This window comes from Neltuma alba, unplaced genomic scaffold (assembly GCF_004799145.2).
Source record: "Neltuma alba isolate B1F8T4 unplaced genomic scaffold, ASM479914v2 tig00010348_pilon, whole genome shotgun sequence".
Lineage (NCBI taxonomy): Eukaryota > Viridiplantae > Streptophyta > Magnoliopsida > Fabales > Fabaceae > Neltuma > Neltuma alba.
This window is the reverse complement of record NW_021635258.1, coordinates 28,848-52,645: the sequence shown is the minus strand read 5'-3', so window position 1 is coordinate 52,645 and position 23,798 is coordinate 28,848. Positions and strand designations below refer to the sequence as shown.

Genomic DNA, 23,798 nt, shown 5'->3' with positions numbered 1-23,798 from the left:
TCATGATTGTTGTATGTGCTGACCGTGGAAGTTAGGAGTGGAAAACATGGAATCTGGAATTGTTGTTCAGGAGGAGGTTAGGCTGTGGGGTTATAATTGAAATCTGAAACCTTGCAATGTAGGAAAAAGAGTAACTATTGGCTTTAGGTACATTTTTAAGAAAATAAAGAACAAGGGCCAAACATGTAGTATTTGATTTATGGGTTTGTATGTGGAGTTTTGATTCTTGAAAGGTATGTTTCAAATCTGGAAGTTCCAGATTTAATCGATCATAGTGTTCAAGAATCTTTAAATGCTTGAAGTAATTAAGTATATTTAAAGATTTTGAAAATGGTTATTTGAATATTGTTCTTAAATCTCAAAGCTTCCGGATTTAAGTTAGGAATTGAAACAAGATGTTTGAAGTTTGGGAAGTTTTAAGGATTGAAGGATTGAGTGAGAATTAAAGTTAATGGCTGTTTGGTTGCCAAATAATCTTAAAGATAGATATTTGCTTAAGGAAGTTTAAGTTGGAATCTAAGAGATTAAGAATGATGTGTAGTTAATTATGAAAATATTTATGGGTGCATGGGAATTTAGGTAAGTACATGTATTTTGGGTGTGTGTCTCGGCCAAACTGGTAAATGAAGTAGAGTTGAATTTTAATTGATTTAATTTCAATAAGATTAGAATGATTAAATATAGGGAACTCATTATTTGCCTTCAAATATAAAAAATAAAAATAGTATTTTTGACCAAGATGACTAGTTACTAAGTAAAGTAACTGTATGGGTTGAGATAAGGAAGAAAACCCTCCAAAGAGAATAGTTTAAATAAGAAAAATTGTTCAGGATGACCAACTATTAAGTAAGGGTAGAAATTGAAGGAGATTGGGATTTAAAGAGAATTATTTAATTTATAAATTATGTTGGATCAAGCATTAACCTACTCTTACTAATATAATAGGTTTTGATATCTGCAAAAGCCCACCGAAGAAGCTAAGAGAAAGGAAGCAAGTAAGGTTTTATTTGGAGGGAAGCAGACCAGGTAGTAGTTCTTTCCTACCTTACACTTATGTATGATTGCTGTATGTCTGTTTGTGCCATATTACTTTTCTAAAGCATGAGAACATGTAATCCTTAATTCCTTGCATGGATTATTTAGCCGTGATCACGTGTAGCTGATAGACATTGGGCTGTATTTGCCAATTATTTACGCATTATTTATTTAGCTTGTCTATTTGTCATTGCACATAAATGCTTAATTGCATTAGCTTGCAAGGTTATGTTCCACCTTGGCTTGTTTTGCATGTTTTATGTGATCTGCATATGTGTTTAATGGAAATTAACACTACAGGGATTCTTTAGAATCTCACCCTCCCATTTATGATGAACAGTGAAGGCTAGTAGCTCGAAGGATAAGGAGGTTGTTTGAGAAGAAGGTGAGCATTGCTGGGTGCAAGTATATGCTGTCAACCAAGAGTGTTGCTCTATTTTTTTTAATATAATATTATAAGATTGCACAGTATGAAATCAATATGGGTTATAATAGATTAAGTGGAAAGAAGAGTTGATTTAGGATCACTCTTTAATTATTCTAAAGGTTTGAAATTTTTGATCGATGAATTCCAATGTTGAAAAGAAAAAAAAAATTCTTGTCTTTTCCCAGGTAGGAAACCTGGCATTAGAGATTCACAAATATTAAAAATGATCCTATTAGTATATAAATGTAAGGTGTTGCACTGCACGAATTTTATTGGCTTGGAACCCTTGGAGGAGGTGATGAAATTGATGTTAGATTAATATTCAACGGCTTGAAAGGAACACGAATCAAGTGGTTTTATGCTGTAATTGGTTGAATTTCATAATTGTGTAACTTGAGTACTATTTTGGCCAGACCTAGTTCTTGTGCCTAGAATGTGATTTCGATGATTTTGATACTTCTAATGTGTTTAAAATGAAAAATTGTGTAGGGATAAGATGAAAGAATGAAGTTGGAAGCATTGGAATCAAAACTGAAAATTAAGTAGCTGATTTCGTTTTTGGCCTAGAACCAAGGGAAGGAATTGGAGTTTGAGGAATCTAAGCTCATATTTGGATTCTTTGGGTAAAATTGTGTAGGATTAGCCTAGGGGAACAATTTTTACAAGGCCAGAACTCTACATTATAAGTTAAGGAAAAAGGGATTAAGTTTAAGGACTTAAGTCTTCCATATTATGTAATTCTTGGTCCTAATGAGTAATGTGACCCTTGTGACTGTGATTAGGACCTTGAGGCATTCAAGAGAAGGTTTGGATGTGCTTGAGCAAGCAATTTTAATGGTTGGAAACAAAAAGGGAGTAAGAAGAAAGCTTAAGGACACAAGGTAGCAAACTTGACCTTACTCTTATGTGCTTGGTATTTGCTTGCATGTATGGCATGTTTCTATGCTATATGATTGTATGAACTCATGTGTTGTGATTGTGAATGTGTTTGAATATGCCATAGGCCTATGTGTTTTATGATAAATGCATGATGATTTCTAAACATGTCATTATGTTATAAAGATGTTGAGTTACAAGCATGTTATAAATGCCAAGCTTGCCATGTATGTTTGGGGTGGTTATTGTTTGCTACTGAGATTCTCCCGAATCTCACGCTCCCTTAACCAACCATAATAGGTGATATGATCAAGCGAAAGATACGTGAAGTAGAAGCAAGGAAAGAAGAAAAGATTTGGGAAATTTGTTGTATTACGTTGTACACCGTATATACCAATGTATGTGGTAAATGTGCCATTGATGGTATATGATGATAAATGATGATGTTGGCTTATGTAATTAGCTATAATAATGTATGGGAATAGTTAGTGTATGAATGGTATTATGTATGGAAAGTCTTAATCATGAACTGTTAGTGCAAGTCAAGGGATAAGCTATCCCTAATTGAGTAACAAAATAGTGACAGAGTAGAAGTATGGCAAATAATTGACTCTGCTCATAAAATTTGACATGAGTAAATTACACATCCTGATATTTAAAAACAGTAGTAGATCACTCAAAATGGATGTGTGTGATAAGAGTTATGATTGCTCAAAGTTGGACCGAAAAATCTGGAATTTAACCAGTAAACAGTAACCCGAGAACCAATCACAAAGTTCAATCTACATGCTTATTTTGTGAATCGCTTGAACCGTAACACTTCCAAATACATACTCTGAGGGGTTAAAGTAAGGATGTTTCAGAGAACCTAAACACAACATTTCGAGATTTGAGAGATTAGGTCAAAGACCAAAGCAAGCACTTTGCAACGTCGCAGCGAGGTGATCAGACCAACCCCGCCTCCTCTCTTTTTTAGTGCAGAGACTACCTTTCCATCGCCTACTGTCTCGCCTGCTTGGATGTTGCCGCCGTCGCAATACGCAATTGCTCTGTCGGCACCCATGGTGCTCATGTCCTCTACGACAACTGCTTTCTCAGGTACCACCCTACTTAAAGCTTGAGTTATCGTCATTCTGTTTTTGAATAAATTATATAATACCCGTGTGATGCACAGGTGCAAATGAATGCTCATTATAAATCACATATTTGACTCAATAATCATGTAACATAATTTCATAGTCAACAAATAACTCAAAATATCATCTTTATCAGCATTAATAACCTACATGTACTATTATCTTATACATTGTACAAAGTATAATACAATCTCTTGTCCTTAATAAAAAAGTTAATTTAACATTCAATTTAGTTCTAAATATGAACCTCAATTCACTTTGCATATCATATTTATTTATTTATTTTTAAAGTTCTCCTTGTAGTTTTCATCAAATACTAATTCTAACTAATACACATGATTAGTAAGAGTTTTTCAGAGAAGATAACACCTATTTATTACAAATAATAAACTTAGCAAACTTTTTTAATCTACTCAAATTAGTCAACTAGTTCCTATATTAAAAGCCAGAGGTAGTATTTCATATTGAGCTTGGAAAAATGATATTATGGTATATACGTTGTGGCGTTTTACTTAGGTACGAGGTTAGCACTTTCTTCAGCGAGACAACGTCATTCAATGCTGTATCGTGTGGGAATAGGACAGCAGAATCCACAGAATTTACATCAGCAGCCCAAAAATTGCTAACGAATTTGAGAACGACAATACCAACCGCATCTGGTTTTTATGCAGCTTCCAAGACACAAATGCCTAATAATGGTCCAACTATTTATGCCTTTGCTCAGTGTATAGAAACTATCACACAAAGTGCTTGCCTCGATTGCTTAACCGCTGGGGACAACAATATGCAGACTTGTCTTCCCAATTCAGATGGCAGGGCTTATGCTGCTGGCTGCTTCATCAGATACTCCACCTCTTCCTTCTTTCCTGATAACCAAACCATTGATGCCATACCCTTGGTCATACAAGGTACAAGTCATTCCTAGATGATCCCACACATCACTGCAACATCTCATTAATAGCTTCCTTGTCTATAATTTTAAATCACATATTATCCATGTCCTCTGTAATATCCAGGATCCTCTATATAAATCTCTACTGCAGCAACATTGTTACAAGAAACATGTGAGTGTACTAGTTGTGGATTGAGTCTAGGCCTTCCTCCTTATAGTCTAAGAAGTCGCAACTAAATATGCTAGGGTGAAGAGTTTAGCAGTGGTTTTTAAGAATCACAGAGAAAACATATGCTAGATACATTTATATCAAGCAAAAGCGCATAGTTTATATTAGCAAAGGTTCTACATTTAACTATGTAATAAAGTTGGCTACGATTCAAATTGAGTGATTAATTAATCAAAAGATGACTTATTTGTTTTCCTGCCCTGTAGGTTCTTCAAGCAACAAAAGGGAAACTATTGGCAAAGTTGTTGGAGGTGTAGCACTTTCTTTGATCCTCCTAGCACTATTTGCTTGGATTAAACAACGAAAAAGCAATAAGAAGGTTCCTAGAGGAAACCACTTGAAAAGTATGCAAATACTCCTCCGGTCCTAAATATATTATTCATTCTATAGTGTAAATTACACTACAAAATAGGTCTTATATTTAGGAACGAATGAGTACTATATATCAGTTCATAATAATTTAATATATGATGCTTTGGTTTAATTTTCATATATGTGAGAGGATAAATCCTTGACTGGTTTTTTGTCATTCACTTGCGTTTGTATATATAAAAGGCGACTTGACTGGAGTAAGCAAGCTGAAAGGCCCAGTTACCTACAGTTATAATGATTTGGTGCCTGCAACAAAAAATTTTAGTGAAGAAAATAAACTAGGAGAAGGAGGATCTGGGGCTGTATACAAGGTAACTTTAATTTGATTTTTTCAATATCTTAGTCTTGATCATGCTGTAAAGCAAGGATAGATTTCTCTAAATGAGTTTAATATAATGTTGTGAAGATTATATTTGCAAAGAACAAAACTAGAACTTTTAATAAAATTATGATTTTATCTTATTATCATGAATAGGGCACTCTGAAGAATGGAAAAAGTTGTTGCAGTCAAGAAATTGACTTCATACAACTCCAATAGGGTGGAGGAAGAGTTTGAAAGTGAAGTGATGCTTATAAGTAATGTTCATCATCGGTATCTTGTTCGACTCCTGGGTTGTTGTAGTAAAGGCTACAATAAAATCCTTGTCTATGAATACTTGAAAAACAGCAGTCTTGATAGATTCATATTTGGTATCTTCCATCAATCAACTAAAATTTTTTAAAAGAATTCTATAAGTATGGGTTATATTAAAGTTCTTAATAATGTTATGACATGTGAACATATTTTCAACTTAATAATATATGACTAACTTCTCAAACAAAAGTTTACTCATATGTCATGATTTTATTAGAGTATTGAATAAGCATATGTCAATTCCCTATTGTAACATTTTTGAAATGATTATCATGTTTCAACCTTCCTGTATTTTTCTCTTATCTTTCAAAGTTTGCAAACTTGAGAAACAGGTAAAAAGAAAGGTTCTCTCAATTGGAAGCAGTGATGTGATATAATTTAGGAACAGCAAGAGGTTTGGCTTATTTGCATAAAGAATTTCCTATTCGTATTATACATAGAGATATCAAGACTAATAATATCCTCTTAGATGATGATCTACAACCTAGAATTGCTCATTTTGGTCTAGCAAGACTACAACCGGAGAACATATCTCATGTAAGGACAAAAATGGCAGGAACATTGTAAGTCAAAATAACTATATATACACCTTAGCTTGAATACTTCAATGAATTCATATAAATGTCAAACATGTCACAAAGATTTACATCGCATATGTCCATTTCATATTTTTGCTGGGTCATAACATATATGTTTTCACTTGAGCTCTTGCTTATATCTAATTAATATATATTATACATGTATTATATGGAGGATACACATCACCAGACTACGCAATTTATGGCCATTTATTAGAGAAAGCCGATATTTATAAGTATGGTATTGTAGTTTTAGAGATCATTAGTGGTCAAAAGTGCAGAGAATTAAACCTTGATGAAGAAGATGATGAAGGGGCATTCCTTCCTTAAAAGGTAAGTTTACTTTGATCATTTGAAAGGTAGTTGTTTTTTGTGATAATTTATTTGTGGTATCTATTCTTTTTTTTTTTTGATACGGTTTGTGGTATCTATTCTAACAATATGGTTTTTCCCCCCAAAAAACAAGCTATTTCTTTTTGACAAACATTGTAATTTAATATTAAAAATAGATAGGAGTGCACATATGGCAATCATTAATATATTTTCAATTTGGTCGTTAATTTTATAAAACATCTTTTCAATATCCTGTCCCTAATATCATCAATATTAAATGACGACATTTCGTACCAATTATTATTATTTAAAAAAATTAAACTTGATGTGTCAATACGTGAGGATATTTCTTAAACATTCAAAAGTTTCATGCAAACTTTTTTTTCGCTAATGGCATTAGGATTAGATGATTGAAAAGAAATTTTATAAAATTACGAGATCGAAAAGAAATTTTATGTGAAGTTAAAGGATTAAGATATATTTTTGCCATAAAAACAGGAAAATGGCCTAATTTTTTGGTTGTATTTTTCTGCTCCTTTTATTTCACTTCACTTTTGTTCACCTTGATATCTATAGGCTTGGAACTTATACGAAAAAGGAAGGCATTTAGAGTTGGTCGACAAAACAGCAAACCCTAATGGATATGATGCAGAAGAAGTGAAGAGAATCATAGAGATTGGTTTACTTTGCACCCAAGCATCTGCTGATACCAGACCAATGATGTCTGAAGTAGTTGCTTTGCTTCAAAACAAGGATTTATTAGACAACATAAGTCCCACTATGCCTATCTTGATAGAAACTAATTAGAGATCTACGGGAGACTTCTTTAAAAATGCAGTTACGGGTGACTTAATTGGGAGTTTGGATCATCACAAAAATTAAAAAAGAAAGCGTAGAAGGAGGAGAAGAAAATGGAAAATGATTGTGCTTCATTCCATTCTTGAATAAGATCAGTGCATAAGGATACCTCGATCTTGGAAATTGTTTGCTGATTGATTATTAGAGTGTGTTCGGTAAATAACATTAATAATCTCTCTTAAAGTTTGGTTGAATTACGTCTATTATTCTTTTCACTTAAAGGGTTGGTGTTAGGGAATTAATCTGTTATTAAGTTAGAAACTAATTTTTGTTATCTTTCTGTTATATATATTAATCATGTACATATATACTTGGTTATGAAGAGTAATAAAGTAAGATATTCATTTTCCCATTTTCGATTGGTAACATGGTATCCAGAGCATACATTTTTTTTTCTTTTTCTCTCTCCCTTTCTTCCTTTTCTGCCCTTCACCCTATCCGGTCCTACTTTCCTCTCTCTGAGCTTCCATGGCTGACTCTGTCGTCTCTGACTCCACCACCGCTTCTCCTTCCATTGATCAGACCTCTCCTTACTACATACATCCCAATGAAAATCCCGCATTAATTCTGGTTGCACCGCCGCTTGATGGTTCGAACTATCACACCTGGGCAAGATCGATGCGCATGGCACTCCTGTCCAAAAAATTCGTCGATGGGTCTCTTCCTCCTCCTTCCGCTTTTGACCCGATGTTTCCATACTGGGAGTGCTGTAACAACCTGGTGCAAGGATGGCTCACCAAATTGCTTTCTCCTACCATTGCGAAGAGCATCCTTTGGTTTGATCGGGCTTCCGACATTTGGACTGATCTCTGTTCTCGTTACTCTCAGTCTGACATTTTTCGCATCGCCGATCTCCAGGAAGAAATACACAGTCTGAAGCAAGGAAATTTGAATGTTACAGAGTACTATACGAGGCTTAAAATCCTTTGGGATGAACTCTCTAGTATCCGTCCGATCAAGCCCTGTGCGTGTTCCTCCCATGGATCTGCTGCTAAGCACAGAGAGGAAGACTACGTGATCAGATTTCTCAAAGGACTTAACGAGCAATATGCTTCCGTAAAGTCTCAAATTATGATGCTTGATCCTTTACCTTCCATTACTCGAACCTTTTCCCTTGTACTGCAACAAGAACGCGAATTTCACATTGCTCCAGAGCCCAAGATTATGCTTACTAAGGGTTCACGACCTTCTCCTGCGGGTTCTTTCATTGGTTCGAACCAGAGTACCATCAAACAATGCACCTACTGTGGGAAACCAAGGCATACTGAAGAAACATGCTATAGAAAGCATGGTTTTCCACTGGGTTTCAGGTTTCGCAATGGTTCCTCTGCCTCTGTGAATAATTTTTTGACTCAAGATTTTGCCTCTGTTCAAGAAATCCATCCTTCTAAGCCTCTCCCTCCTCATCACTCAACACAAACAATGACTATCCTTCCTCAACTCTCTGTTGAGCAATACCAACATCTCCTAACTCTGCTAAGTCCATCTCCACCTTCGGCCTCTACTTCTGTTAATCACGTATCTACTTCAGTCTCCTCGGTTTTCCTTCTCCACCTTCCAGTACTTGGATAATCGATTCTGATGCTACTGATCATGTCTGCTTTTCCTTAGATTTATTTTCTTCTTATCAATCTATTTCACCCATTTCTGTCCATCTTCCTACTGGTTCTCATTCCATAGCTTCTATTTCTGGTATTATTGCTCTATCTTCCTCTTTGGTCTTACACAATGTCCTGTATCTCCCAAATTTTACCTTCAACATCATATTGGTTTCTCGTTTAACACTTTCTCTTCACTGTTTTCTAATTTTTTTTATTCTCATTCATGTCAGATACACTTGCTCCAACCTTCACTGATGATTGCTACAGCTAAAATTTTCGACGGGCTTTATCTCTTAAATGCAGATATGCTTCTATCCTTTCCTGCTTCTCATATTCATTTGGCCACTACCAAAACAGACTCAACCTTCACTCTTTGGCACCTTCGCCTTGGTCACATTTCCAATTCAACTTTATCTGTTTTGCATAAGAAAATTCCTGACATTACTTGTATTCCTCATTCCATTGTTTGTGATACTTGTCATTTTTCCAAACACAAACGATTACCTTTTCCTGTAAGCTCCAGTAAAAGCAATAAAATTTTTGATCTGATTCATGTTGACATTTGGGGACCCTTTTCTGTTCCCTCTATTCAAGGACATAAATATTTTCTTACAATTGTTGATGACTACTCCCGCTATACTTGGCTATTCTTATTGCGACTTAAATTTGATGCCAGAACACAGCTTAAAAATTTCTTAGTTCTCATTGAAAATCAATTTGCTACCACTGTTAAAGTCATCCGTTCTGATAATGGCCCAGAATTTTCTATGCTTGATTATTATACTTCTAAAGGAATTTTACACCAAACATCCTGTGTTGAGACTCCTCAGCAAAATGGTCTTGTAGAAAGGAAACATCAACACATTTTAAATGTTGCTCGTGCTTTATTATTTCAGTCTAACATACCTATTACTTACTGGTCCTTTGTTGTTCAGCATGTTGCTTTCATTATCAACCTTTTACCTTCTCCTGTGCTTCATAATTCCACACCCTATGCAAAATTATACAACACTGAACCTTCATATTCTGATTTCAAAGTTTTTGGCTCCCTATGCTTTGCATCTACATTATCCAGTCATAGGTTTAAATTTGATTCAAGAGCTAGAAAATGCATTTTCCTTGGTTTTCCGTCTGGCTCAAAAGCTTACATTTTATTAGACTTGGTTACAAATCAAATTTTTTTGTCTAGAGATGTTGTTTTTCATGAACTAATTTTCCCTTTCAAATCTGACAAAGTCAGTTCTCTTTCTTCACCCATTAGTTCTCCTTCTGACCCCACCATTCAAGACTTTCCTGTCTTTTTAGATGATGACAACAACATCTCCTCTGTCTCTTTTCCCAACACTGTTTCACCCACTTCTCTTTCTGTTGCTATTGAACCTACCACTATTTCACCCACTTCTTCTTCTGCTTCTGCTGACACTATTGATGATAATAATAACTCCTCTTCATCAATAATTCCTCCCTCTATATCTACCCCTTCATCCATTTCTCCTCCCTCTCCTCAGACTACCTCCCATTTCCTTCGCCGCTCAACTAGACCCCATAAACCTCCATCATATTTGCAAGATTATCATTGTGCCCTTATTTCTACTGCTGACCAATCATCAAGTCCAGGTTACTCATCTAAGTATCCTCTATCTTCAGTTTTATCCTATTCTTCTCTTTCTTCTGCTTACCATAATTTTGTCTTGTTTGTCACCTCTACCCTGATCCAAAAACATATAGTCAAGCTGTTAAACATTCAAAATGGAGGGATGCTATGACAACAGAAATACATGCTCTGGAACAGAATCAGATTTGGGTTTTAACTTCTTTACCACCTGGCAAGAGAACCATTGGGTGCAAATGGGTGTTCAAAACTAAGTATAAAGCTAATGGTAAAGTTGAGAGATATAAAGCCAGACTTGTAGCAAAAGGCTACACACAAACAGAGGGCATTGATTACTTTGACACTTTCTCACCAATTGCCAAGATGACTTCTCTTCGTTTACTGCTCTCTATTGCAGCTGCAAAAAATTGGTTCTTACATCAATTAGACATCAATAATGCATTTCTTCATGGAGACCTACATGAAGAAGTGTATATGGACCTTCCAAAAGGCTTTACACCCTCTTCTCCAAATCTGGTTTGCAGATTACAAAAGTCCCTCTATGGTTTGAAACAAGCAAGTCACCAATGGTATTCAAAATTATCATCTGCTTTACTTTCCTATGGCTATGTTCAGTCAGCCTCTGATCATTCTCTCTTTTTCAGAGCTGTTTTTTATTCCTTTACTACTATACTAATATATGTTGATGATGTGGTCCTTGCTGGAAATGATTTGGCTGAAATCTCTCTTATTAAGCAACGTTTAAATGCAGCCTTCACAATTAAAGACCTTGGTGAACTCCGTTTCTTTCTTGGTCTTGAACTTGCTCGGTCCAAAGATGGCATTTTTCTATCTCAACGTAAATTCGCCTTAGAGCTACTTCAAGACACTGGTTATTTGGCATGCAAACCTGCCTCCACTCCCATGGACCCACATTTGAAGCTTTTCAAAGACAAGGGTCAACCTTTGACTGATCCACAATCTTATCGGAAACTTATTGGTAGACTTCAGTATCTTACTACCACACAGCTGGACTTGAGCTTTGCTACACAGCAGTTGAGCCAATTCATGTCCTCTCCCACTGATATCCATCTTCAGGCAGCCCACCGTGTTCTAAGGTACATTAAATCCTCTCTTGGAGCAGGTCTCCTTTTCTCTTCTACATCCAACTTGAAATTAAAAAGCTTCAGTGACTCTGATTGGGCTGGTTGTCCTGATACTCGTCGATCAGTCACTAGTTTTGCCATCTTCCTTGGTTCCTCTTTAATCTCCTGGCGAGCCAAGAAACAAACCACAGTCTCTAGATCATCCTCTGAAGCTGAATACAGGGCTCTAGCCTCAACCACTTGTGAACTACAATGGGTTATCTACCTTCTAAACGACTTCCACTTATCTCACATAGATCCTGCACTGCTCTACTGTGATAATCAATCTGTTATTCAGATTGCCTCCAATCCAACCTTCCATGAGCGCACAAAACACATCGAACTTGACTGTCATCTGGTCAGAGAAAAGCTACAGGCAAAGGTTATTCATCTACTCCCAGTTCGGACAACAAATCAACTAGCTGATATTTTCACCAAGCCTCTACATCCAGCCAGATTCCATGAGCTCACTTCCAAGCTGGGCATGAAAAACATCCATGCTCTAGCTTGCGGGGGGTGTTAGGGAATTAATCTGTTATTAAGTTAGAAACTAATTTCTGTTATCTTTCTGTTATATATATTAATCATGTACATATATACTTGGTTATGAAGAGTAATAAAGTAAGATATTCATTTTCCCATTTTCGATTGGTAACAGTTGGCATCAACTATCCAATCTTATTGTTCACTTGGAGATAATATTTCTACATAATGTGACTTCTTAAATGATATTACTTATATACAGTCACATGAAATAACAATCTCGTATTGGAGTTTAACATTATCTCAATTACTCGTACAATCATGTCAAGAATAAATTATATTAAATGTGTGTTGATGAAAGAAAAGGATGAAAACAATTTTTGGAGTCTATTTTCGATATCGTATTCCCATCTCTTTAAATCTGTTTAATTCTTGACCAAAAAGAAGCTCATTATAGCTGCAGCAGCTAGCTTATTTGCTTCGTTCTGGATTCTTCAGTCTCCTCTTTAAATTTGATCCCTGCAGATTACTTTGTTTAGAACGTATGTGTTTTGATAGAAGAATCCACTAATTCACGGTCGCAAAAGTGTTTGTTTTGATTGCTTATCTAAGCTGAGGTCTCGAAGTGTTATGTTTATTTTGTCACCGAAGATAGATGCTAACGTACACTTACAGAAGTTATATATTTACTGAACATATAGTAATTCATGAACGATATTAAGAAACCATTTTTCCTCCCCCCTTGAAACTTCCCTTCCTCCAAGTTCTTTCTTGCTCTTCCTAAGTTCATCGTATTTTCATTAATTTATTCTAATTGTGCCCATAGAATGACTACAAAAGAACCACACTCTTAAGAGAGCTTAAGATTTCATAAGGCTCTTTTTTCAAGGTAATCCTCCCAACACGGGACACAATTCACCATCCTCATCAAGAGTTGATGTCCTGATGGCTTCACTGTCGGCTAACTCTCAATGAAAGAATCAATGTAATGAGTATAAATTTTTAAGAGAACCAGGGTCCAAAAGTTAGCTATTGGAGTTTGAGAGCCTAATGCCTTATATACAGCCCATCTTTCAAGGCAACCGCCCCAATGTGGGACTTGTGACAATCAATTTTATACCCTATTTATTTATTTATTTTAAATCAAGCGTAGGACATATGCTAATGGTTCCTACAAGCGTCAAACACATCTTGGGCATGCATCTTATATATCACTTCGATCTTTATTATAAATCACTTATAGAGAAAATTTTGTCCTAAATATAAGTCATTTGTAAAATATTTAATGATTGTTTTTCAATTTTATTTTTATTCAATTCTCGTTGGAAAGAGATAAAGAAAAGAGAGAGATAAGAATGATTTGTAAATATATATGTAGAGAGAAACTGCTTTGTATTATGTTGATAATGGGGCCTACCATGCCTCTTTCGCTCACGTGTATTTCACATGTACTAGCTTCAAAGTTCAAACCGAGGGGTTTTTTTTTGTTGGTAATTTTTGTATATCTCTTCCGAAAATAAATACCAAAAACAGGGCAAAAAACCAAAAAGGCTCAGAATTTATTTCACACAATAGGCCAAGGATGACCTCACTTTCACATACACTTCTACCCACAGAAACAGAATTGACGTTTCATTGCACACAGATCATGAATCATGAAATTACGATGAACCCTACACGCTATTTCCTTGATCATTACTACAACACTTACTTCAGTTGAAACTTCGAGTGACCCTTGACATCAAGTTCTTGCATAATGCAATCAATCACCTTCCAGATAGAACAATAGTGGAGGCAGTAGCATTTGATGAGGATGAATTGTTAGAGGTTGAAGAGTCCCTTCTGGGATTAAAATTAGGATCCACATAGACTGGCATAGTGGGTCTTCTGTTCTCCATTAATCCTTTGCCTTTGAGCATAATTACAATTTCAGACATTGTTGGCCTCGCTGCAGGAGATGCTTGAGTGCAAAGCAAAGCAATCTCTATGATTTTCTTCATTTCTTCTGGATCATACTCATTAGGGTCTAGGGTTTTGTCCACAAACTCAATGTGCATGCCTCTATCATAGAGTTTCCAAGCCTGCCAGTTTGAAACAAAGTGTTAGTTATGTGACTGTAAAATATGTTATTTTTTATGTTATATTATTGGAGATCATGTAGCTAGACACTTTAAATTGTACTTCCATATTCGAAGATAAATAGCACTTTTTTGTTATATTTGTTGAGAATTTTCTTACTCTTTGAAGGAGGAATTCTCCTTCACTCTCATCCTTTGATTCACCGCTCTTGTGTCCACTTATGATTTCTAGGACTACAACACCGAAACTATAGGTATCGGCCTTCTCTGATAGTTGTCCATGCATTGCATATTCAGGTGCTGTATATCCCCTAGCAAAAACAAAATATTTATGGTATAATGGATCAAATCAGTCATGTAAAAATGACACACAAAACATTGAAACTTGTATAAGCATATACTTTTACTTACATTGTTCCTGCAAATTTCGTGTTGAGATGAGATAAGTCATGCGGGAGAAGCCTAGCTAACCCAAAGTCAGCAATTTTTGGTTGGAAATCATCATCCAAAAGAATGTTACTACTCTTTATATCCCTATGTATGATACATACATGGAATTCCTCATGTAAATAGGCCAAACCTCTTGCTGTGCCTAAAATTACATTATAACGTTGCTTCCAGCTGAGGGAGCCTTTATTTTCTCCTGTTTTCAACAATTTAGAAATTATTAAAAGATGAAAAGAAAAGTTTTAAAGATGATTTTCAAAACGATTCAAGAAATTCATTTTAAGTGTTTGACTACGCTATGTTATGATATACAAACTGGTTAGTTGTATATAATGCTGTTGTAAAGAAGTCAACATGCTTATTTGTTGAGAAACATATTTGTATATCATACTTTAAAAAAGGCCATAAACATTTTTAAAATATTATTTAAATTTTGCCTACCAAACAAGAATGTGCCAACATTGTTGTTTCTCATGTATTCATAAACAAGCAGCCTCTCTTGTCCTTTAGTGCAACATCCAAGAAGTCGGACAAGATTCCGATGATGGACGTTACTTATCAACTTTACTTCACTCTCAAAATCTTTCTCCATCTGTTTGGATTGCCCTAAAGCCAATTTCTTGACAGCAACTACCTTCCCATTTTTTAGAGTGCCCTATTCAACAAAGATACGTTATAAATAATAGGTCATGCTTATTGAAGTTGTAACAATCCATACAAATAAGTAAATGAATAGAAGTCAATCATAAAGTAAGAACTATTGTACTCCTCCTGTCCTTAATATAGAACTCAATTATTGATTTCGTTTTGGTCCTAAATATAAGATCCATTTCTCATATTTATCAATTTTCTCTAAATTACCCCTATGGATACTTCCTCAACCATAATCAAGTAGGAGAGGAAGAAGGGGTATTAAGAAAAATGATTATGGTATTTTAGGAAAAATGTGTCATATTTCTTATAATTAACTAACTGACCTAATTTCCTTAATCTAATCAAATTAGTTAAATGGGTCTTATATTAAGGATCGGAGGAGTAGTATTCTTTGAACCTTGTTCACAAATATTAAGGAACCTACAGAGACAGAATCAAATACAAAATTCCTCTATGCAACTCGTGTCGTCCTCTTCTATATCTTAAATCAGATCCATTATTATTAGTTAGATTTTCATGGCTATGAAATACATTTCATATGTTAATAAAAATGGTTCCATTAGATGAAGCTCATATCTCAGCTGTTGAATCAAGTAAATATAAACTCATTAACCAGATTCGGACAGCACGATTTTGGAAAGGAAAAGATGCAGATCCATGAAACACGCTTAGAATCAATAATCTATTTTAAAAAGGGATCAGTCGATTATAATATTGAAGACAAATATTTATAGGATTTACCTTGTACACATCACCGAAGCCTCCTTCTCCTAGTTTATTTTCTTTACTGAAATTCTTTGTGGCCTTCTTAAGATCGCTGTACCTATAATTAATTGGGCCTTTCAACTCAGTTGCTCCTAAAATATCACCTGTAAGAAAAACCAGATAAAAAACCTCACAATAAATAATTAAAATCAGCAAGGGATTCATCTTCATAATTTAATTTATATAGCATTTTCCTTTGGAGCAAACTATATATATCACTGAAAAAGACAAAGCATAAATAAAGTCTTTCCAAGTTGTCTTATACCTCTATGAATCCTCTTGGACGACGTTGATCGTCTGTACAAAGCAAATAATGCAAGGAGGATCAAAAGAAAAGATCCACCTCCAACCACTCCCCCAATAATGGCCTTCTTCTTCGTTGAAGCTCCCCCTGCAAGTCACAAGAAAAGAAAATAAACACACACAGACACAGACACAAGTAAATCTCACTGGAAAGTAATTCCAAGCTTTTATAAGTGTGTGTGTGTGTGTATACCTTCTTTCAGGAAGGGATTAATGTTAATGGTTTGATTATCTGCAAAGAAGGCCGTGGTGGAGTATCTCATGAAACAACCAGCATCATAAGTCTTAGCATTTGAATTGGGAAGACAGATCTGGAAATTTCTCAAGGCAATGTTGAGGCAATCCTGGCAGCCAACTTGTGTGAGGGTCTCAATACATTGAGCAATGGCATAAATGTTTGAGCCATTACTGTTAGGCACAGGCGTCTTAGTGGCTGCATAAAAACCACTGATTCTTGGGGTTGCTATGTCCAGATTCGTTAGAACTTGTTGCACAGTTGAAGAAAGTCCTGTGGTGTTTCTGATCGTCTGATTCCCGCAGATTATGTTGTTCCCAGCGTCTGTGTTCTGATCGAAGAATCCACTGCTCTCGTACCTTTACACGATACAAAAAAGGAAACACAAAAGTCATGTAATATCTATTATATCTATATCTCTGCTACCATCATATAATAATAATAACGACAACTATTTCTTTGTGTATTTCTGTATCATGTAATAATTATTTTATTCATTAAATCGAACTTTTTCTTCCTTAAGGACACAATGAAGTTTTTGTTTTTCCCCCCGGTTTATTCAAGTGAGTATGTGGCGTGATAACGTGGATGCTCTATACAAAATATCTAAACTCATTATTGATTAAAAAATTACACGTGCCATAAAGCCTGTTTGGGGTTTTTTTTTAAAAAAAATTCTCCCTTTTAAAGGGACAGATTAATTACAAGGAATTTCCTCTATTATAAAAAGTAAATAAATTCTATAAAATGAAAATTTCAAAAAACAATATATCTTCTATTCATGATGTAACTAATTACATCTAAATATTAATCTTTGTTTAAGCATGAATGAACAATTTATCATTTTATCTTTTGCCTGTTTTAGTACTGTCTACATTTTCTCGGTCCCAGATTGTGGACGCACACGCGCATTCATATTTTATATGTGTGTGCCTGCCTATATATATAAATATATCCGAGGAAAAGAATATAAAAATTATATGAAACAGTAAGTTTTTTTTTTTTGTCATAGCTCATGCGTCCATGTATTTTTAAGTTTTAACTCGCAATCTCATATTTAAAAGATCTTTCAAAACGGTGTTTGACATCAGTTGGATTATAGGACCATGACGAAACAGGGGAGTACATCAAAATTGATGTTGGATGGCTTAGACTTAATTTAAATTTTTTATATATTATAATTAATTTTTTGTTTTAATAGATATAGAATTTAAAATAAAGATAATCTTATAACTAACCCTTCTTTAAAAAATAAATTTATCATTAAAAAAATTGCATATTAAAACTTTCAAACTTAAACCATCCATATCAAATTTTGGATAATCTATATTGTGTCAGTGATGAGCATACGGTGTTCATGATTGTGATGAGTATTGATGAACACACAGCAGGATTTATTAACTATGATAAGGGGACTTATTTATTTATAAAAATCACATGTTTAGTTTTATAATGAAAGTTGAAAAAAAAATGTTATATCTATATCCTAATGATGTAGTATGAAAAAAAAAAACAAGAAGAAGTCAAAGTTAGAGTTGTACCTGAGGAAGCAACCTTCGTAGATGATACGAGCACCGGTGGCGGCGACGGAACAGTTGCGTATATGAACCTTCGCGAAGTCAAAACAAGCAAGGCAATCTTTGACGGAGAGGTAGTTTCTGCACTGAAAAAGGCCATACGCCGGATTGTTACCCTTCACGGCCTGCGCCGTCGCGAAGTGCTTGCTCTGGTTGCTGATCTGAGCTCTCAGGTCTCTCAGTGTTATGTTCAAGTTATCACTGAAGATGGACAAGTCACTAACGTTGTACTGGCTACACCCTAGTTTCACAAAGTTGGTCTGTGGTTCCGAAACGACGCCGTCAAAGCTCCACCATGACCAGATTATCAAACTCAAGAAGAAGACAAAGTGGGGTTTCTGTTGCAGGTGAAGCAACATGGTGTTCTTTCTCTGTAGTTGCAGAAGAGAAAGAAAGATTTAAAAGAGAAGATGCGAAGTGAATGAAAGGTGGGATACTATATATATAAGTATTGTGTATGTGTTTGTATATGTGTATGTATGTGTATGTATACGTGTATGAAGACGATCATGGTGAACGTTGACCAAGGGAAGAGTGAATAGTCTGTGTATAGCAGAATAATGAAGAATCCGACGTGTGCTATATTCTGTGTTTGAATTCCATTAACTATTATTTTAGCTTTCGGCAGCAGCCGGGAACCTCAATAAAATACTAGCCATACCCCTTAACATAATATCTAATTAACCTTAATAATGAAGAATCCGACGTGTGCTATATGCTATAAAAATATGTGTTGGTTTTTCTAAAAATTTTCATGAAATCATTTGCACTGAAATTACTTTTTAAAGCAAACTCTCTTAATATTTGCGACCAATTGGGATAATCTGAAAAGAAAACGATAAATACGAGGGACAATCCACAACTAATTCTTAACTTCTTATATTACATACTGGAGGTAGTATATCAATTCTACTCTTTAACATAACAAAGTTAATTAACTAATTTTAGTAAATTAAGAAAGTTAAATAAAAAAGCTAATTATAACAAACACGACATGATCTTTGTAAAATGATACTGCATAACATTGGATTATATTAGTTTATGAGTTATGTAAATTAGCTTAAAAACAGATGATAAACACAAGAGATAAAATAAATTAAAGTTTTATATTATAGAGCAGAACTAATAACAGTTTTCTATAGGCAAATTGCAAAAATAGCCACATTTGTTTTTGGACTGACTTTATTAGCCATTTTGGGTAACTACAATAAAATTGTGAAAATATCTCTTAATATTTTAATAATTATTTGTAAATCACGTTCTCAATTTATAATAGAAGTTTTATAAATTTGTACAACTAAGTTAGATTAAATCATAATTTATCATTTAAATAGGCAATTATGGTTTTGCATGTCACCACCGATGCAGACATCTGATCTGTTGGGAATATTGACCTAGAAATGTACTTCCCATGTTAGGGGCCCTCTTCCTTAAAATTTGTTGCGTGGTATGTATATCAGTATATGCTATTTTAAAAAAAAATTAAAATTAAAGATACTAACTTTGAATTTAATTTGTTGTGACTGGTGGTGGGTTTTCTCAAACATACAATTAAGACTCTCAAAAAATAGTTTTTTTTTCAAAATTAAAATTCTTCATATCAAAAAGAAAAATAAAGGTGAAAATATATATTCCATAGTATAGAAAAAATGTATAGAAACGTACATAATTTATATTTATCTTTGAATTTTGTATAATAATGTAAAGTCCATATATACATCGTTGAACTTCAGGAACCTAGAGGCTCCAATTTTAGATCTAAATTCGTGTTATTAATCTATAGTTAATGTGTGTCCATTTATACCAAACCTACATAATTCATAATTTTCTTTTTTGCCATCATAATTTTTGAATCATATGACTTCTCAAACTCTACATAAAACTCTACATGTATTTTTTCTTCTCTTATTTTATCGTGGTTTTTAGCAATGCTCTTTCCTTAATAAAAAAGGAGGGGGAATATCACAAGATAAAATATGATTTTGGCGTATCAAGGGGGAGGGGAAAAAGAAAGATAAAGATGATTTTTTAAATGCAAACTACGCGACAAGATGCTTAGGTAGTAGTAGGCTTCTTTTTTTTTTTTTTGTTCTTTTCAATTTTCCAACCGTTTAGAAAATTAAATTTTCACATTCACGGAATGAATTTTAAAATATAAATTATATCATTCATGACCTGTTAATAACATAATTTATTGCTAATTTTATCATATAAATTGAATATTAACGGGGATGTCTCTATTGAATTAATTTTTTCTCAACTCAAGCCTAAATGTGAAAATTCTAAACATTATAAAAATTATAAAAAGGCCAACTTGTTTTTTTATTTTTATTTATAGCCTCCATTCCAACTTGTATTTTTTAAAGCCTCCGTCTACAGAGAGGAATTCGAAATAATTACCTATTTAATACTCTAACTCTAACGTTATCTATTTGGCAAATACGTGACTTTATAATGACTTAGCTTTCCACATTTTTGAATCAAAATCCATAATAAGTCACTGGTAAGAGATAAGATTCAACTTTATAAACGACAATGAAAGCTTTGTTTTTCTTGCCGTTTACTTTGAAAAGAATCCCTTCCACACATACCTACGGCGCCATTTTTTCAATACATATAAACGGCACCGTTAAATAATAATCCTTTTTTATTTTGCTTTCATAATGCCTGAGCTATATATATAAATTATTGTATTTTTGCAATTAATGTCCAACCTCTCCACAAGCTGTTATTCTAAGTCAACTCTGTATGAGAAGTCAAACTTTTGGAATATTCATAAAATATTTAAATATAATGTATTTGAGAAAGATAAATATGTCATAAATAAGATACAAATGACAAGGACACCTAAATTCCCGTGTTCATTGGCAAACCTTTCTTAAAGAGAACAGTCATGCTTGCCTTTTTTTTTTTTTGTGTGGCCTAAATTGCTATTGGCTACTTAATAAATTCAAAAATAATTACTCGTGGTGTTCTTATCGCCGTAATGATCTCTCTTACATCTCTCTTGCATGTTTTATAATATAATATAACATGTTTGATTTAAAATATTCAGTCTGTTCACGTAGTATTAACTAAATAACCAAAATCCTTCAATTAATTATTTTTATTTTATTAAAGGTAATTTCGAAATTTAACCAGAAATAAAAACTAAATTCAATTAATTATCTTGACCACTTACATAGGGTAGTAAATTAATTACAACTTATAGTAAGAACGAGAGAGAGTAATTGGGGAGAAGTAGCTCTGTCGTATTGCTCCCTTGCTTTATCTTATACTCTCTTCGGTCCTATATATAGTATTTTTTCGCATAAGGTTGATTCTATATGTAAGCAACATTTCATGTTTGTCAAAAATGTAATGCACTTTTCCTATTTTTTACCTCAATCAATTGCGTGTTCCTTTCTTCTTCTTTTTTTCCACGCATTTTCTCTCATCTCTTTTCCAATTCATACTCTCTCTCACTCATCATCTTCATAAATAATGACATACTTAGGAAAAAAAAAATTTCACATATTTATTGTTTTTGGCTAATTTTGTTGGCAAAAATTTTTTATCTAATTTTGACCAATATTTTGATCCGTGTAATATGGTTAGTTGTTGCTTCTATATGTACTCCTTAGTCCTCTTAAGTCTATTATAAAGCAAAAAGAGGAGAATTTTTTTTTCTAATGTCACGTCATTAAATTTTTTTACACGAATGTATTACTTTATCTTTAATTTATCATTGTTGTTTTGTAGATTGTTATTTTCTTGAAAAGTACATACATCAAATGGGAATAAAATTGAAAAGTTATTTAGATTTAAAGAAGAATTAATTAGGTTGAAATTTTCTCCTAACGTCAAGTGAAACATGTTAAAAATGAATTGTTAAGTGAGAGTGTGTGTGTGTGTATGGGATTGGTCATTGGAGGAAGTATCAAGCAATATTTCTGGTAAAAAAAGCAATATTATAAACTAATTAAATTACAATATTTTTAATTTTAGTGATAAAAGCATCGAGTCAAAGTTGATTGATTTGATCACAATTAAAATAATTGTAATTAAATTAACATTTAGGCCAAAAAAGTAATTTATTAGTAAAATTAAAAAATAATCTTGTCAATGATTCTAAACTAGTATAATTTTTGACTGATCGATCGACTTTTCACGCACAACGAAAATTAGATCTCAGTGTCTTGGCTAAGCATTGACTTTTCTTTTTCCCCTGTTAAGATGTGTGGCCTTGTCTGCTAATGGAAGTACATTGAAGACCCGTTGGTCAACTTGATGTATGGATACATGTTCCGATGTTCAACAGCTAAAAAAGAGATAAAACTGTTGGGAATTTACAATTTTATAATTTGAAAACAGAAATAACCCCAATTCCCCATGCACATTTATTAGTGAACATTTTGGGAGCCTTACCTATGAAACAGAATCTATCACTATTATAGTAAACATTTTTTATCTTTATTCTGAATGAGCTTTTACCTCTGTTTTGAGTCCCTTTTTGAAAATTACTCCTCTGGTCCTATTTATAAAGCACTTCCAACATGTTTCACACAAATCAAGGAAAACTTTAAATTTCATTAACTTTCATTTAAAATTTAATGACTTTCCAACTTTATCCCTATTTAATATACATTATACCTCATATAAACAAAGTCAACACAATAATAAATGAAGGGTAAAATTGTACATCCATGCAAAAAATTTCTCTCAGTGCCTTATAAATAGGACCAAAAAATACCTTCTCTCTCTGCCCTATAAATAGGACCAGAAGAGTAACATTTTTTGTTGGACTGGAACTAATTTAAGAATCCTAAATCACTTATATATATAAAGATATATATACATATAAGAAAATCCAAAAAATGCTTCATACTTATTATCATTACCTAAATACCTCCTCAAGGAGAATTATAAATAAAAACATAAATCCAAATCACAACGTACACACAATAGGAGTATATTAAAATAAGTGTTATGTAAGTACTCAAAAGACAATAATAATGTCAAATCATACTAAAATAACATAAAAGTATCTAATACTATTTTCAGCCCTCAATATAAAAACTAGTTGGATATTCATTTTGGTCTTAAATATAAGATCTTAATTCACTTTATCTCTCATATCTATTTTTTCTCAAGATAGTTCTTGTAATAGTTACACATGTTAATTAAATATTTTATCAAATGATAACTCTAGCTAATAAACATAATTAGCAAAGATATTTTAAGGAAAAAGACACATATTTATTATAAATAACTAAGTTAACTAATTTTTTTAATTTATTAAAACTAGTCAACTAACTCTTATATTTAAAATTAGAGGCAATACAAGTAAAACCACAATAAACCTATACTAGTCTAAGTGAAACCATATTTTGAAGCTTTTGATACTTCTAAGAGAAGATGTGGTTCCCACAAGTGCTAATAAATATTGTATAAACAGACAAGAATGCCTTTTATTTTCTTGTTTATTTTTTTTAAAAAAAAAAAGAGATGAGAATAGTGACTTTTCTCTTCAAAAAATAGACGAAAGTAAGAGAGATAAATGGTGTTTT

The 23,798-nt window shown here is 33.5% G+C and overlaps 3 protein-coding genes across 3 annotated transcripts; 2 read left to right on the top strand and 1 right to left on the bottom strand.

Moving 5' to 3' along the window:
• Window positions 1–3,952: 3,952 nt before the first annotated feature.
• LOC114755908 (cysteine-rich receptor-like protein kinase 3) lies at window positions 3,953–7,319 on the top strand. Its single transcript, XM_028944804.1, has 4 exons — window positions 3,953–4,382; window positions 4,802–4,939; window positions 5,151–5,278; window positions 7,089–7,319. Exons 1-4 carry the CDS (start codon window positions 3,953–3,955, stop codon window positions 7,317–7,319), a joined length of 927 nt encoding a protein of 308 aa, XP_028800637.1.
• A 519-nt stretch (window positions 7,320–7,838) lies between these two features.
• On the top strand, window positions 7,839–8,942 carry LOC114755906 (uncharacterized). Its single transcript, XM_028944803.1, has one exon. It carries the CDS (start codon window positions 7,839–7,841, stop codon window positions 8,940–8,942), a length of 1,104 nt encoding a protein of 367 aa, XP_028800636.1.
• Window positions 8,943–13,729: 4,787 nt separating this feature from the next.
• On the bottom strand, window positions 13,730–18,632 carry LOC114755926 (cysteine-rich receptor-like protein kinase 2). Its single transcript, XM_028944823.1, has 8 exons — window positions 18,214–18,632; window positions 16,631–17,031; window positions 16,400–16,525; window positions 16,111–16,238; window positions 15,157–15,370; window positions 14,680–14,911; window positions 14,429–14,579; window positions 13,730–14,271 (listed from the first exon to the last, which is right to left on the bottom strand). The coding sequence occupies exons 1-8, from the start codon at window positions 18,606–18,608 to the stop codon at window positions 13,957–13,959; spliced, it is 1,962 nt and encodes a 653-aa protein (XP_028800656.1). The 5' UTR covers window positions 18,609–18,632; the 3' UTR covers window positions 13,730–13,956.
• Window positions 18,633–23,798: the final 5,166 nt, after the last annotated feature.